At 37.8% G+C, this 14995-nt stretch overlaps 1 protein-coding gene across 1 annotated transcript; it reads right to left on the bottom strand.

Annotated features, from left to right (window-relative positions):
- Positions 1-4626: 4626 nt before the first annotated feature.
- bmp5 (bone morphogenetic protein 5) lies at positions 4627-14332 on the bottom strand. Its single transcript, XM_044373122.1, has 7 exons — positions 12975-14332; positions 10192-10384; positions 7548-7696; positions 7016-7213; positions 6182-6258; positions 5919-6029; positions 4627-5773 (listed from the first exon to the last, which is right to left on the bottom strand). Exons 1-7 carry the CDS (start codon positions 13486-13488, stop codon positions 5624-5626), a joined length of 1392 nt encoding a protein of 463 aa, XP_044229057.1. The 5' UTR covers positions 13489-14332; the 3' UTR covers positions 4627-5623.
- Between the last annotated feature and the right edge of the window lie 663 nt (positions 14333-14995).

Raw genomic sequence — 14995 nt, 5'->3', positions numbered from 1 at the left:
ATAATATAGAAACTTTTTTTTATATATGTTACTTTTTTTGAAGAATACAAACATATTTTCAATAAAATCCTGTTTTTCATTTAACCAAAGAGATCTCAAATGTACAGACTTGTTTCAACACAAGCGTTCATACAACGAATAAAATAGTATAAAATTGTTTTCAAATCAGAAACTGTTTATTCAAAAAAACAAGAAAGCAAGATTTTGCATCTGAGCTATAAATACATTTCAGTGGGTACCAAAAAATATTACAACTTAGAAAATACTTGACTGAAGGTAATAACATGAATCTACACTGTAAGTATGAAAATCTGTATGGCTGTGGACAATGTGTGTGTGTGCCATCCTTCCAGTCACCTTTTTCCTGACATTAGTTCAGTGTACTGTGCAAAAAAGACCAAAAAAAAAAAAAAAAAAAAAAAAAAACCTGAAAAATGACCTTCAAATAAACCAGAATATTGGCTCACATATGGGTTCTTAATCATGAGCAATTTATGATTATCTTTGTGTGACATCTACCCAATTTAAGACCCTACATGGAAGCAAAGAATGATTGCTTTTAATATTGAAACTCTTGGACTATATAAGAGGTTTTCAAATAACCATCCAAAAGCAATTGAATCAAGAGGTTCTTGAAAGAATAGTGAAAGATGTGCTATTGTCTTTTCTTTAATCAACTGCGGAGAGGTTGCTAAGATACACTTGTAGTTGCAGTTCTGCTGAGGAAATTACCTCCAATCTACAGTATAAACACAACTAGATACATTTAATTGTCTTGGCTACTACAGTGATGATGATTAACTCAGGGCATGTCAATACCTTTAAAGCATTTGAAGCCTTGGACAAAAATGCTTTTTTGGAGTGTTTTCATTTTGGAGACAATGGGCCAGCAGGTTTTGATAGAAGAGTTTATAGAGTAAATTGTGTTTTTTCTTACTTGCTTACATTGTTTCTTTCTTTTTGTTCTTTAGTTCATAATTGTGCCCAGATAAGCAATTCTAGTGTACCCTGTTTTGGCAGCGTATTAAACATTGGTTTGAAAACTCGGTGATAAAGTAAATCAGAATGATTAATACAGGATAGAGACATCTTTGGCCTTAGAAACAGGTTAATATCCTGCACATCTGCTTTGGTTTGTATTTTTCTTTTAAACCTTTTTTTTAATCTTTTTTTTTATGTGTTTTTTGACATAAATTGTACAGTGGATGGGCAACAGGAGGACATAAGTAACCTCTTTAACTAGAGAATAACAACATGGAACCTGGACAAAAAAAGAAGAGAGCGGACATTGTTAGCATATTATGTCAGAAGCTTTTATTGCTACTGAGACAAAACCACAAAAGAATCTTAAAATGTTTTTCTGGATTCTCATGGAAAATATTTTTCATAATGTTGCATGCAATATAAAAAAAATAAAAAAGAATCAAATGGAAAGCCTGATCAGAATAAAAACAACTGTGTGTAAATTCATTTTATATAGTTATGTAAAGTAAATAGGTTTAAGTTTATGTTTCTAGTATATTTGTTAAATGGGCTTAAAACAGCACTGCTCAGACAGTTTCATGCACAGGTGCCACCTTTAATGGTAATGGGAAGTGACAGTTGAGCTCACAAACAGTCTGTTGTAACTCTGAGAACCCATAACCCTCTTTTCTTGGGAAGCTAATGTGCATATGTGAATAACAAGCAAACATAACTGTGTTTCTGCGTTGCCCTCGGTGAGGACACATTCCTAGCTGGTCCTGCTGCAGCCTTGTCATACCAAACAACATGTAAAAATGTGACCCATATGGTCTCCCTTTTCAAGAGGGACTGATTGAGCTGTATGGAAGTCAGAGCCCACCCACAGAATACAAATAAGGAGAACCATATGTGTGGAGATGAATTAGGTAAACTGCACAACATTTTTATTAGATACAATTTCACTTGCCTTGTGGATGGACTGCAAGGTGACACTTTGAAAATAAACTTTGAGCCACAGAAAGAAAAAGACCTCTGGTTAACAGAGTGTAAATCGATAAAACCAGGAATTACTAAACCATATGAACAAAAACAGTATGCTTTCCAGTTTTATTGGGTTGACCAAAATATGATAAAAATAAGCATCATGTTCGGCATTATGGAACTGCCTGCTTTAGAGGTGGCTGTATCAGTGAATGAGCATATTAATGATAATCAGAGTCACAAATATTTCTCACACTAGAAGTGTGGCCTACCTGATTTATTAAACTCCACTAAGAACTTGAACAAATGTTTAGTTTCACAGTTTATGGATGTGTTTGTGTAAAATCTAACTTTTCTTTCATGGATGACAGACCACATTTGATTTTAATTTCAACACACAAATGTTCTCATTCAGAACACTTGTTTACAAAATGGATAACTACTCAAAATACTTTAAATACACTCTTTAACTATACACCAAATCCTGCAAACAAACAAGTTAATATCCTTAAATAAATCATTAAAGTAACAATGCCCAACAAGGCTGTAGAGTTTTTAAGAGGTTTAGGAGCCATTGACATAGAAAAATACACATTATGTTGAAAATATGAAGTGAGGTTATTATTCTTGGTTGCCCATACAAAATAAGGAAAAGATACTTTTCCCTTTCCATATTTCTAAAACTGTTTTTGAAATATGCTTTCACATACTTAGAAACTGTTGTTGATTATCTTAGTTTGTTTGTAGTTTATTGACTTTAATGTGGATGGCTAAGTCTGAGCTTTTATCAATAACAGACAATAAATCATGCTATTACACACTGCACACTGCAGCTTCTGTGATTTAATCTGTGATTCTCATATTCTTAGAGGCTGCCTTTGCATTTTCTGTACACCTCTGTGGTTGGTCCGACAAGATCAGTGACTTGTTAAGTCAGCATTATGTTATTGTTTTGCAACATTTGACAATGAAGTACTTCCTGCTGGTGATGGTTTAGATTAGATTTAAAAAAAAAAAAATGACCAGAATCATAAAGCATTTTCAACTTCTGACAGACAGCCAGTCCCAGCCCGCTAAGAGCTTCAAGATGATCTCTCTCCACTAAATATATCACATTTGCTGAACAAAAGAGCATATTCTTAACAGCCTCTCACGTGGACATGTCTGTTTTCTCAATCAGGCTAAGGGAATAAACATGTTTGTGGTAGAAGAAAACTTAATATCAGCACCTGGAAAGACATCTTGACATTATCGAACTGTGTTTATGTAAACCCAACAGTATGTTGTGACTTATCCTATAAACCTAACAGCATGATGCATGAATAATTTTAAAAAACCCTTCATGAAAAGTAAGCTGCGATGGGTGGTGACCTTCTACCAGCGTGTTTCAGAAGTGGCCACTACAAGTGACCACTGATCTGATGAATGTCAAAGCACCTCTGACTCACTGCAGGCTGTTTGTAACCGCGGGGGTCTCAGAGGAAAAGGGGCCACTATATTAATCTGCCTTGAGTATGGCAATTGTTACCTTTTCCTTTCATGTGGTCAGGAGGTTGCTGTCGAGAGGGCTGTTTAGTTTTGGAGGACTTAAAGAGGAGCTCATTCATAGCAGGTCCTGCGTTACAGAAAAGGAAGAAATGTAGTTGTATTGGAAAGAATCCATGATATTAAACAGTAGATGGGATTGTGAAGTGCTAGGAGTAATCATGCCAGGCAACAGGCCGCAGGAATGCAAATCACCCCTCAAGCCAAGAGTTAAGTTAGCAGGTGGCCTCTTCTATTCACTGAATGTCAACACTCCTTTTAGATGGAGTCCACATAACATCTGGGCAGGCCAGCCACTGCTTTTAATTAAGTGAAATACAGTCACTCAATGTTCTGCCATGTCAGAGAAAAAAATGTTATAAAAGTGGGAGAGTGGGAGGAGAAAAAGTGCAACAGTACATATCCTGTGTTCAGTGAAGGTCAACACAGTTGTGTAAATAAATATTAATCCTTAACCTAATCCCTACATTTCCAAGACCATTGAAAATCCCTGCGTAACCAGAGTACTTCTCTGGAAATAGCACGTTCTCTTGCACTTTTCTGGAAGTTCTGCTTATCCTGAGGGAAATGCAACAACACTGGCTCGGTTTAGTTTACGGTCTCCACTTTGTTTCCAAAGGTGAATTCTGAGCTCTGAGCAGATGATAGCTTCCAAAATATTATTTTACAGAATGCAAGTAAGCAAAGATCTGCCATACAGTACATATCACATAAATCAACGTGATGTATGTTATCTTTCCCGCATAATTGGAAGGAATTGCTTAAAAAAATGATCTGCTGGCAGCCTCATGATAATCACCCTGGCTGGCTTTGGAGGTCACAGCACTGCTTTACTGCAGGCACTGTACCACTAGAGTTACCACTCCCCAAGACCATGTCAACAGCCTCCATGGGTGGACCCCTAGTTTATATCATACTTGTCAAACATTTATAAATCTCAGACGGTAGTCCGGCAACAGTGTGTAAAACATCCGTAGCTTTCCAAAAACAAATACAAAAGGACAACTTGAATTTGAAGGGCTGGAGGACTTGCAGCTGTAGGAGGGGGAAAAGATTGAATGTATTTCTGCATATAGTTTAGGTTGATGAATGGAGAAAAAAAACTTTAAAGGTCAAGTAAAGGCAAAGCAAAAGATAAGAGTTTTCAAGTGGTACATTTATTAAAATACACAACACTCTACATTAAGATATACTTTCCCCAAACGTAAACTAGAATTAGTGTGGAGAGAGATGTTTGCAGCTATGATAAAGTCCACAGAGGAATGAGAAACAGTGTTTATGGGAGGGATTTGCATAAACATTGTGTAGAAATGACATAATTTGCAAAGCATTCATATGTGAACACTCAACATTGTAAGGATTTAATTCCACACTGACATAATCCCCTTCTGAGAAAACACTCTCTTATATAAAAAACCAAACAAAACAACTAAACAAAAAAAGTTGACGTGGAAAAGGTGAAACCATATCAGAGCTGAAAGATGGTGACAGCTTTGGGCAGCTTGGTTTATATTAGACAATAGTCATATTTTTTTTCCTTCCAGTGATCCAATTTGATTTAGAATATTTCCAACAGCCTGTTCAAGTTGTGATGTTCGTCCTAATGGCATCACCTACATTTTTCATTAAATTAATAAGTGACATTGGAATATATTTCTTGTATATCAGTAATTCATAATTGTTGGTCCATTACAGGAACAAATTAATCACAAAATTAGCACAGAAGAAAAAAATACACTCAGTTCCAAGTATAATGCTACACAGTTCAGTAAACATTTATAGCACATTTTATAGTGTATTGGAAAGGGAAAAACAAGCAGAGGGGGAAGCAATCTTATGTATCATGATGACTCCAGTGAATAGTTTACTCATAAAAGTTATACAGACGTAACTAAGAGGGAGTATATGCCAATGGACACAAACGTTAAGTAATAGCTGACATAAGGTAAAACCGACATTTTTCCTAATCATTTAAATATCACAATATTCAGTGCTATTAAAAAAAAAACAAAAGAAAATAAATTAGGTAATAAAGCTTTATATACATAATACTGTACATCACATCACACCTGCAGCAGATGTGTTTTCCAGCGATTCCTTTACCAGATAGCATAAATTAAAGTTAGCCAGGCCACTAATGGCAGCCACAAGACCGAACTACCATATTTCTATATTTCTTAAGGATAACGTTTGAGCTGTCATCAAAGTAAAGAACTGATATTGCGTTCAGCTTGGTTGGGGCACAGCATGGCTTTGGCACATTGTCAGGAAACATTAAATGGACCTATAAATGAGAGCATAAAGCAGGTTTAAAAGAGGCACAAAAGTAGTGAGTTTCAAATGAATTATAACTGCTAGGAACATTATGGTAGCTTATAACATGATTTTACTGCAGTACACATATGCAATACACTCCAGTGAATACTTACCAGGGTTTGCACAATTGCATGATTCGTTGCGTTCATGTGCGCATTGAGTGGAAACGAGCATTCTCCGTCACAGTAAAAAGCAGCATAGCCCTCAGGTGCGATGATCCAATCCTTGACCAAAAGAGGACAATTAACTGCCTTTATTTATGACATATGGTGAAAGGTTTTCTTAGTGTCTCAGACCAATCTGATTACAAAATGTATCATTCATTGTGATCTTTCCATTAATGTTTTGTTCAATAAATATATATAATTTGTCTTACCTGCCAACCCAAATCTCGAAAGCTGACATAAAGTTCGTGTTTCTTGCAGGCTTGCTTCTGTTCACTTGTGTTATAATCTGAAAAGTAAAAGGTTATTCTTATTATGGGAGTAGAAAGTAATGCTTGTTCATATCTGGCTGTTTGCTTACTGCAGACACTAAAGAACTTGAAAACAATTACAGTGCATATATACAGTGTGTTTTTTTTAATTTTTTTTATGCTGATTTGTTTGAGCTAGTCCCAGTGCATTGTTGATCAGTACATTATCACGCTAAATAGAAAATATTTCCAATAAATCTACTATTAACAAACATAAATGGTAAAAAAAAAAAGATGTTGAACTGTGGTTATTACTTTCCCACATCGGGGTGAGCCACTTTCAGGGCCATAAATCTTCATTACTGGCAAATTAACCATGTAGATGTAACAGTAATGCATCCAAAAGCCTTTGCTGGATCATCAATTATCCCTTGAAATAATTCATAATAATGATAAGAGCATTACCGTATATGACAGAGCTGCTATTCATTATATTTTACAGTCACTCCCCTAAATCAGTGCTAATGTAGTTGCAGTAATGTTATTCCAGTGTAATACAATTGACATGCAGATCAGAACATAAAGATGAATCTGACCTTTTTCAAATAACAGATTTAACAAAATGTTGTTTTTAAATCTACACTTAAGAAAATTTTGCAGGAGTTATATAACAAATTATTTTTAGTTTCATGGCAATCTGGCCTGTAGCTGACCACACACACACAACCAAAGCCCCATTCATTAGAAGGACAAAAAGCTGTGAATTGTTTTACTACATACTAAGAGCACACTGACCTCCACTTTTTGGTGCACGAGATGATTCTTGTTGATTAGCAGATTTATTGCGATTGTGATTCTTTTTCTTCCCACCAGCGGCCCTGACAGAGCGAAGCAACACCCCACTGGCCTTGAAGAAAGCAACCAGGAACGGCTGCTTGGACTGGGCCCCATTCCTTCCAACGATTCCAGCAGATTTTATGTTGATACTTCGTCCTTCGACAAAAGGTAAATAAAGAAGACATAATTTTCATTGCAAAACTAAAGCAGCTTGTAAATATAAAGAAGAAGAAATAGATCAGTTTATTATTTTATGATTGCTTTCAAGGTGAGTGTGAAGGCCAGCGTCTTTACCAATACAAAGAATAGTTCAAGCCATTAATCTTTTGTGTGGCTTTATGGCTGTTATTTGTTGGTGGTAAACAATCACAGTTTACAGATTATCAGATATACAAGTCACATTTGTCCTGAGTCCCTAAAAAAATAAGGAGAGGTTGCAACTAAAAAACAAATGTCAGGTTATTAGTAAAGAAAACTGAGCTTCACTTGCCATCTATAGTCTCCACACAGAGCTGCAGGCCCAAGTTCTGCTGCGGGTTCATCACCCAGTGATTACTGGTGGCCGTGATGTCAAACACTAGCCAACCGCCATCAGATGCCTGGACCTTTTTGGAGTCGAGCAAGAACGTCTCTGCATCTCTGAAGGTAAAAGCAAACAATGAAAAAAACACCTGCATTACACCAACGCACTAAAAAGAAATGCTTTAATACAGCCGGTACACACACAGTATACACAACAAAAACACGTCTTCTAATAATTCAGAATACTTTATCATTCAGTGAAAATTCATTTAAATTTTGGTCTCTGCGGTTGAGTTGGTTTTCAAGATTACTACTCCAGCTTTTCAGGCGGTGAAATGAATGCGGCCACTTTAACGCTGCATTACAAACAAATTACAAACCTCCAGTGCCTGCTACGGTGCTTTAAGCTCTAGAACAAACAAAAACTGTCTGCACACCTAAACGTTGCAAAATCTCAGTGGAACACAGAAAAGAAACCATATGGCTCTTTGACAGCATTTTCGATCCTGAATCCAAGAGGTCTTAAACAGTTAGAACAGATAAACGAGGTATCGCTGACTGATCACTAATGGATGGAGTGGCTTTTATTAGTTTCTTTATCTCTGCCACTTTTACTGTATCCTTGTCTAAACCAAACATTCTCCCCTAAAAAGACCTTCAATAAAGAGTCATGTGGTTGCTTTTGTATGCTTTGTACTGCAAATAAAAAGAAAGCAACGTCGCTATTGTCGAGCAAGCTGTGACTCCTAATAAAGTGCTTGGCAGTGTGGTAAAACATGTGCCAAGATTTCAGCTATTTGATGGGCAAAACATTTCAGGAGTTATGAATCATGTATATCAGCCCTTGTATATTTTTAACATGAGCCTGACATAAGGCATCAATCAAGCCAAAGTTGAAAAAGTCCCGCTTTGCAATTTGCATTGGATTCCTTTCAAGGGACAGATCGGATAAGGCAGCGCCTGTTCAGCTTTTGTGGTTACATGGTGCTGGTCAGACGGAAACAAGATTTTCCATGTGGCCCCAATAGTGTTTATTACAGGTGTAATAAAACTTAAACATGTGGAATTCCACATGAGGTTAATCCTTATGAGTGACATACCGCTGAACTTCCTCTTTGAAATGAACAGTATTAAACTTCTGTCCTGTGATAATTTAGTTTGTGTAGGTAAGAATTCACTATTCTCATAGCCATATCCAAGAGGAAAAATGTTTATCCCGACCCTTAATCTGTGATATTGCAGGATGTACTGTTCCTCAGAAAATGAGTTAAAGGAGGAAAATACCATGAATAGAGATAGTTTGTCTGTCTTCTAAATTATGTTCATATGTCACTATTCTCCATTAGCAATGTATGTTCAATGGCAAAGTTCAGTACCAGTGCAATACGTAGTATGATATTAAAATGCTGGAGTGAGAAGTAAGCCTCTGGAGGTCGGCTTCAACACAAGCATCACCAGCAAGTCCAGTCTCATACTAGAAGTGAGTGTTGAAAGTTATTTTACAATGACCACACCCTTTACTGGACCCTAAAAAAGTGGTTTTAATTGACTACTGAACCATACCATAACCTTTTCTTTTAGTTGTTGCACACATGGATTTTTTTTGGAATAACCAACCAAAAAACATTTTGGAGATGCGTGCAATAATAGCATTCTGTCTGATAAGTTGAAGAAAAACATAAAAGGACATGTATGTAGAATATGGTTTACTAACTAATAGCGCTCATATATGAATTCATTATGGCTTTTTACATTCAGAAAAAAATGGTGTATGCCTTTTTTCACTGTCAGTTTGTTCTATGGTTGTTTTAAAATCACATATTCCAACATCGTTTGTAAGATTTCTAGCATTGGGAAAGAATTGTTTGTGAAAACCAAACTAAAACAAACTACTCCCTATGAAAAAGTATGTGAAAACTTGCAGTCGAGCAGTCTTCCCCTTTAAGATGGCAGAGTCCATTGACTTGGACCTTTTCAAAGCCCAGGAGGGCCATATCTCCCCTTCAATCACCCACACACATTTTTGGCAAGCAAATGTGGGGCCACTTCTGAGTACACCCTTGTGTATTCAGCTATGTCATGCTTTAAACTTCCGGAATATTGTTAAGACAGGCAGGTGGTGGGCATAACAGTGACCACGGGAGCACCCAAGGGAGCCCCCTCCCCCTGATATGGGCCCTCATGGTTTCATCTGGGCTGCAGCCAGCTTGGCAAGCAACACAAGACGAGTGATAACTGATGGACCTTCCAAGCTTCATAAGTGGCCAACTTGCTAATGGAGTTCTCTTTATCCGAGAACTATATTTGTAAGGCAGACATGGTGCGAATGAAGGAGAACAGAGTCGGCGACAGAAGGACGTTCTGCGCGAGTGGAAAGTTTCAGCAGCACAAGACAATAGCTGTGAAATAAGATTACTGCAAATGCAACACATTTGTTTAGTTTCACCTTTATTATAGCGAAGTAACAACTATTTTTATTTTCTTTCCATAAATTTGCAATTGCAAACAGGGAAGGTGTTGATGATAGCTCGACTGCATGCATACCAAAGCATCCTGAATAAATGGCAGTAATATATCTTTTAATGTTTGGATTTGCTTGATTAGGTACTTACTTGTTTTGATATTCCTTGATGACTTGATATATGGTGACCTTCAGAGTAATATTGTCATAGCGGGCATGACTGCGGTCCTTATAGATGCGAAACTCTGCTGCAGTCACTGCTTCACCATCTGGGATCTGAGTCAGATCAAACCGGAACTCCTTGTAGTGTCTTCGTTGGTGAGAAAAATCTTTATCTTTCTCCACTGGGAAAGAAAATATTTTATGATGAATTTCATTTTTACTGGCAGCAGTTTCATTTTTACATTCACCAATCACAAAATATGACTTCACCTCCTGAACCGCTGCGTGTGTTGCTCAAATGAGAAAACATGCCAGCATGCACGCACAGAAAAAGAGTAATTTATCACATCTTCTTTTACATTCCAGGTCCAATCCAAACATTTTGACTACCAACAAAAGCACTTTCCAGTTCATTAAATCAGTCAACTGAATACAGGTAGCAGTTCCCAGACAGGCCCTCTACTGTGTGCCTAACTGCATTCTCTGGCCATGATGAATGGGCTGTCAGTTAAGAAAAACAGGCTGATTTCAATTAAAGACACTTTCGTCTGCTCCTCAAGTGAGAGAAAAGACCAGACAGGATTCTTCAACGTCATGTGAGCGTCTACTCTGACCTCATTTCCGACCTTGTACTGACCTCCTGTAGGTTTCATACAATACGCTAAGAGTTTTTAATGACCCTTAACCTTTAAAACTAAGTATTTGTACTATAATGAGTAACATGAGATATATATTTTAGATGTATGATTTTTTTAAAGTTAAACAAATTAGAATGCATTAATTTTTCTGCATGTATATTAATAAAAGATGAATAGCTCTTGATTTTCCAAGAGGTTAACATGTATTATTGAGGATAAAATAAAGCCCCTCATTGCAGCAGCTTTATTAATAGCCTCAAAGACTCTGACCGTATCAACATTATGAACAACTGACAAAACTTTGATGCTGCTAAAAAAGTGACCGCCAACTGTCTCACACCCCTGCTTGGCCGCAGAAAAGGGCCATGTGGCTGAGGTTAGTAGATTTTCTGACATCCGTGGTGATATCATGCAGTGCATTTTCCCTGATATTTTATCGAGAGAGAGCGCCTGTAGTTACTTAGCACAAACAGGTCAGAGGTCAGGTCTGACTTTTACCCACTGAGCGTGTTCCATTATATTAGCCACAGGCAGTAATCTGAAGCAGAAGTGCCACTGACAGCATAGAGCATTTAACTTTTAAATAGCTAAAGATTAAATAATAATGACTTTACTTGCTGGTTAGGGTGAGCCATGTGCATTCTTGATGTGATGCATATTAATTGAATTATCTTCTGCCAGGATAGTTTCCATATTTTGTTATTAATATTAATACATAACTGTTGTGTTTCATTGTTACATATTTACTCCTTTTACACTCATATATTTTGATTTTCAACAGCTGACTTATCATTTATGCATATAAAGTTCAAATGGTTACAGTAAGCATATTAAACTGCACAAAATGCCTCATAGCTGTTTTTAAAACAGTTGAGATCAGTAGCTGTATTTGAGTGTACTGTAATAAAGACAGAGACCCGTTGAACACTTCACTGACAGTCCCCAGAATGAGAGCTGAGCTTTCAAGGCTGACAGTGTACATGCCCTGGTATAGTGGTAAGTGGAAACAGATGGGCTCAGGCCAAGGTGAGGGATTATACTTCCAGCCAACTCTACACAAATTCACTTTTACATGTTTTGCTCTATAATTTAAAAAATGAAACTCTTAGCACTACAGTAACAATGTTTTGTAATGTCTTTTATGGTGATTTTTATCATTCATTTACTGCTACCATATTCCATTTTTTAGTAACTTTCCATGTGGAATGCTTAGTATTTTAATTTTTGATAAAGAACAATTAATTCTATAAATAACACAAGTATGTAGAACAGGGCTACTGCTTTCTCTTATAGTGACACAACCTCAAGAAATATCACTGCCCTTTTAACAACAGGAAATAATTTAGACCAATTTTCTCAAGGTCAGACAGTCATCTGATAAGTTGCTCTGAACTGCTGGGTCAAGGGTCGCGGCTACTGAACAAACACAATCATTATACACATCAGCTGCTTTTTAATGGAGAGCAGCACAAATTGATGAGGTCAAAATGTTGGGCTTTATTCTGTTAAATACGAAATATTTCACACGAGGCCAAAGCTGCTGAACACTTCAGGCCTGATGACTGATGTCGAAATATATGACATTAACATTTAGACGTAGAAATTCCAAAAGAAAAAAATAGCTAAATAAAAGGAAGAAAACAACTGAATAACTAAACTTAGATGTTCAGCGCTATTTAGGGTTTTTTAGGAACATAATAGATTATTTAAAGATAACCTACATGTGTCAAATTTTACAAAATTGATAACTGCGTGTCATGATTGCAACACATCCGACATGCCCAGCCTAGATCATGAATTTAAATAATTTTAATCTTGAAAAACATGAAAAAGCCTTACATCTCTTTAAATGTCCTTCTCTACATCGTCTAGAAAATTGCACTAAATGTGGAAAGTATTAGACTTTTCATTGAGTACACAGATAAACTGAATCCAGGTAAAAACCCTTATTAATTTTCCTTTATAGGCAATGAAGATTAATAAAAACATGAGTTGGGGAGGGATTCTTAAACGTTAAGATGTAGATTTTGCAACTATATTTCTGCACCTGCAGGCTAATTTCGATTAGACATAATTAATCATTTTCGATTTAATAAAACCTGTTGATGAATGAGCCTGCTTTAAAGCCACTTACCTAAATTGACAAAACTCATAACCATGTCTGCATCATTGAGAAAGTTGGTGTCGTGCGCTGAGGTGAGTGCGGGGCTGTGGCCTAACAGAGGGGCCGCTCGGTAAGGCTGTGCCACACGGGAGTACCCAACATGCTGGGGGCTGTAGTAACCTTTCCTGGAGTGCCCTTGAGCCTTGGCACTGAAGCTCTTCCCTGCGCCCTGCTGCTGCTGCGCTCCCACCTCCTCCTCCTCCTCATCTTCCTCCACGGCCATGGCGTTGTACAGGTCGAGCATGAACAGCGGGGCAGAGGATGCCTGCTTCCCGGGAGAGAAGGGCCTCGGACGGTGAGGCAAGCCCAGGATGGAGAGGATCTCTCTCTGGATCTCCCTGCGTTCGTGATTGCGCAACCTCCTGTAAATAAAACTGGAGTGCACATGGTTGTCACTTAACCCACAATGAGCGCAGGATAGAAAACTCAAGCAGCTCCACGCAAGTCCAAGTACAGCACGGTTCAAAGGTGTAAGCGCTGTCATCTTGACAAATAGCTCACTTTGGGGTGTGAAGTTGAACTACATCGCACTCTGTGGAAAAAATATAATAATATATATCTCTGCCAATACGGAATCATAGACTCTCCATATTAGCCAGAGGCACCACAACTTTCACGGTGCTAACAGAGGAGTGTTTTTTGTTTTTTTTGTTTTTTTTTTAAACCAGTCAGCCCTTCTACAAATGAGGTATCAACTTGCAGTAAAGTCGGCGCTCCCGTCCTGTGTGCGAGTGGTCCTGGTTCCTCCAGCAAGTATTTACTCCTCCAGGGTCCATCCAAATTCTCGGCTACACCAAGTATTTATGGAGTTATGACCCCTTCCCTCACCTCACTCCTCTGTGATGAAAAAACACGTAGGTACGCCCATAACGTCGAGGGATAACCCGGAGTTTCCAGTGGATGAAAAGTGTTGAACTGTGTTAAAAAAGAGCAGAGAAGAGCACTCGACTCATGCCCCGGCGCGCATTTTTTCCCCCCTTCTCAGAGAGTGTATTGGGGCTAGTTGCCCTCTGAGTCCATCCCACACTCAACTTTTTGTTTTTGCATCCACCTCTAGCGGCCGCAATAAAACTTCAGCCCGGTCCCATGATGAATGTGGCGGCTCAGGAGTGTAAAAGGAGACACTTGAAATCCGAGAGCCCGTCTTAACGAGTGAAAGAATAATGACAGAGCCTTTTAATCACCTCAAGTTATTGAAGTCTGCGTGTTTAGAGGAGAGGGCTCCAGCTTCATTCACCGACAACAAAAAGGATCCTGTTTTTGCACTACATTGGCTTAAACACGATCCACAGAGATGCTGTAATTTTTTTTTTTAAATACACCAACAAACAAAGCTGTAAGTGAACCAGTCTGCAGATTATACTTTAAAACAGTAACACCATAATTCCCATATAGGAACATTGAGATTGCAAGAGGTATATACATATATACCACAAAGATTGATAAGCACATGGCAAAGTCACTACACTTCTGTGCAGGCTACAATGATTTCCATCTGCTTAATTATCTGAATTCCTTTAAGAGCAAAAACTGACTTTGAGTATATGAAAAGTTAATTTAAAGCAAAGAGCCTTAATGCAGAAAGCTCCATTCTCAAAGGAGCAGTGAGTAAACAATATGTTGAAGTATGGATGCTGGGATAATTAAAAACATAAATAGTCAGAGGTTTCCATGGGATGGATGGCTGCTGTCCAAAATGAAAAAAGGAGGCCTTCTTCCTTGGTAAAGCAACTCCTGCTCCTACCACATGGCGCCATCTAGTGTACTATGATTGAATTGTTATTTCTGAGGTCTCTCTCTCTCTCTCTCTATCTCTATCTCTCTCTCTCTCTCTCTCTCTCTCTCTCTCTCTCTCTCTCTCTCTCCCTCACACACACACACACACACACACACACACACACAAACACACTGTCTACAGACACTTTCTAGCACTTGTATCCAATTTCCTAGTGCTGTGCCCTTTGTGTGAAGACCCAGGTGATGATCTCTCT

This window comes from Thunnus albacares, chromosome 14 (assembly GCF_914725855.1).
Source record: "Thunnus albacares chromosome 14, fThuAlb1.1, whole genome shotgun sequence".
NCBI classification, from domain to species: Eukaryota; Metazoa; Chordata; class Actinopteri; order Scombriformes; family Scombridae; genus Thunnus; species Thunnus albacares.
The sequence above is the reverse complement of the archived record's forward strand: the minus strand, read 5'-3'. Positions and strand labels throughout refer to the sequence as shown.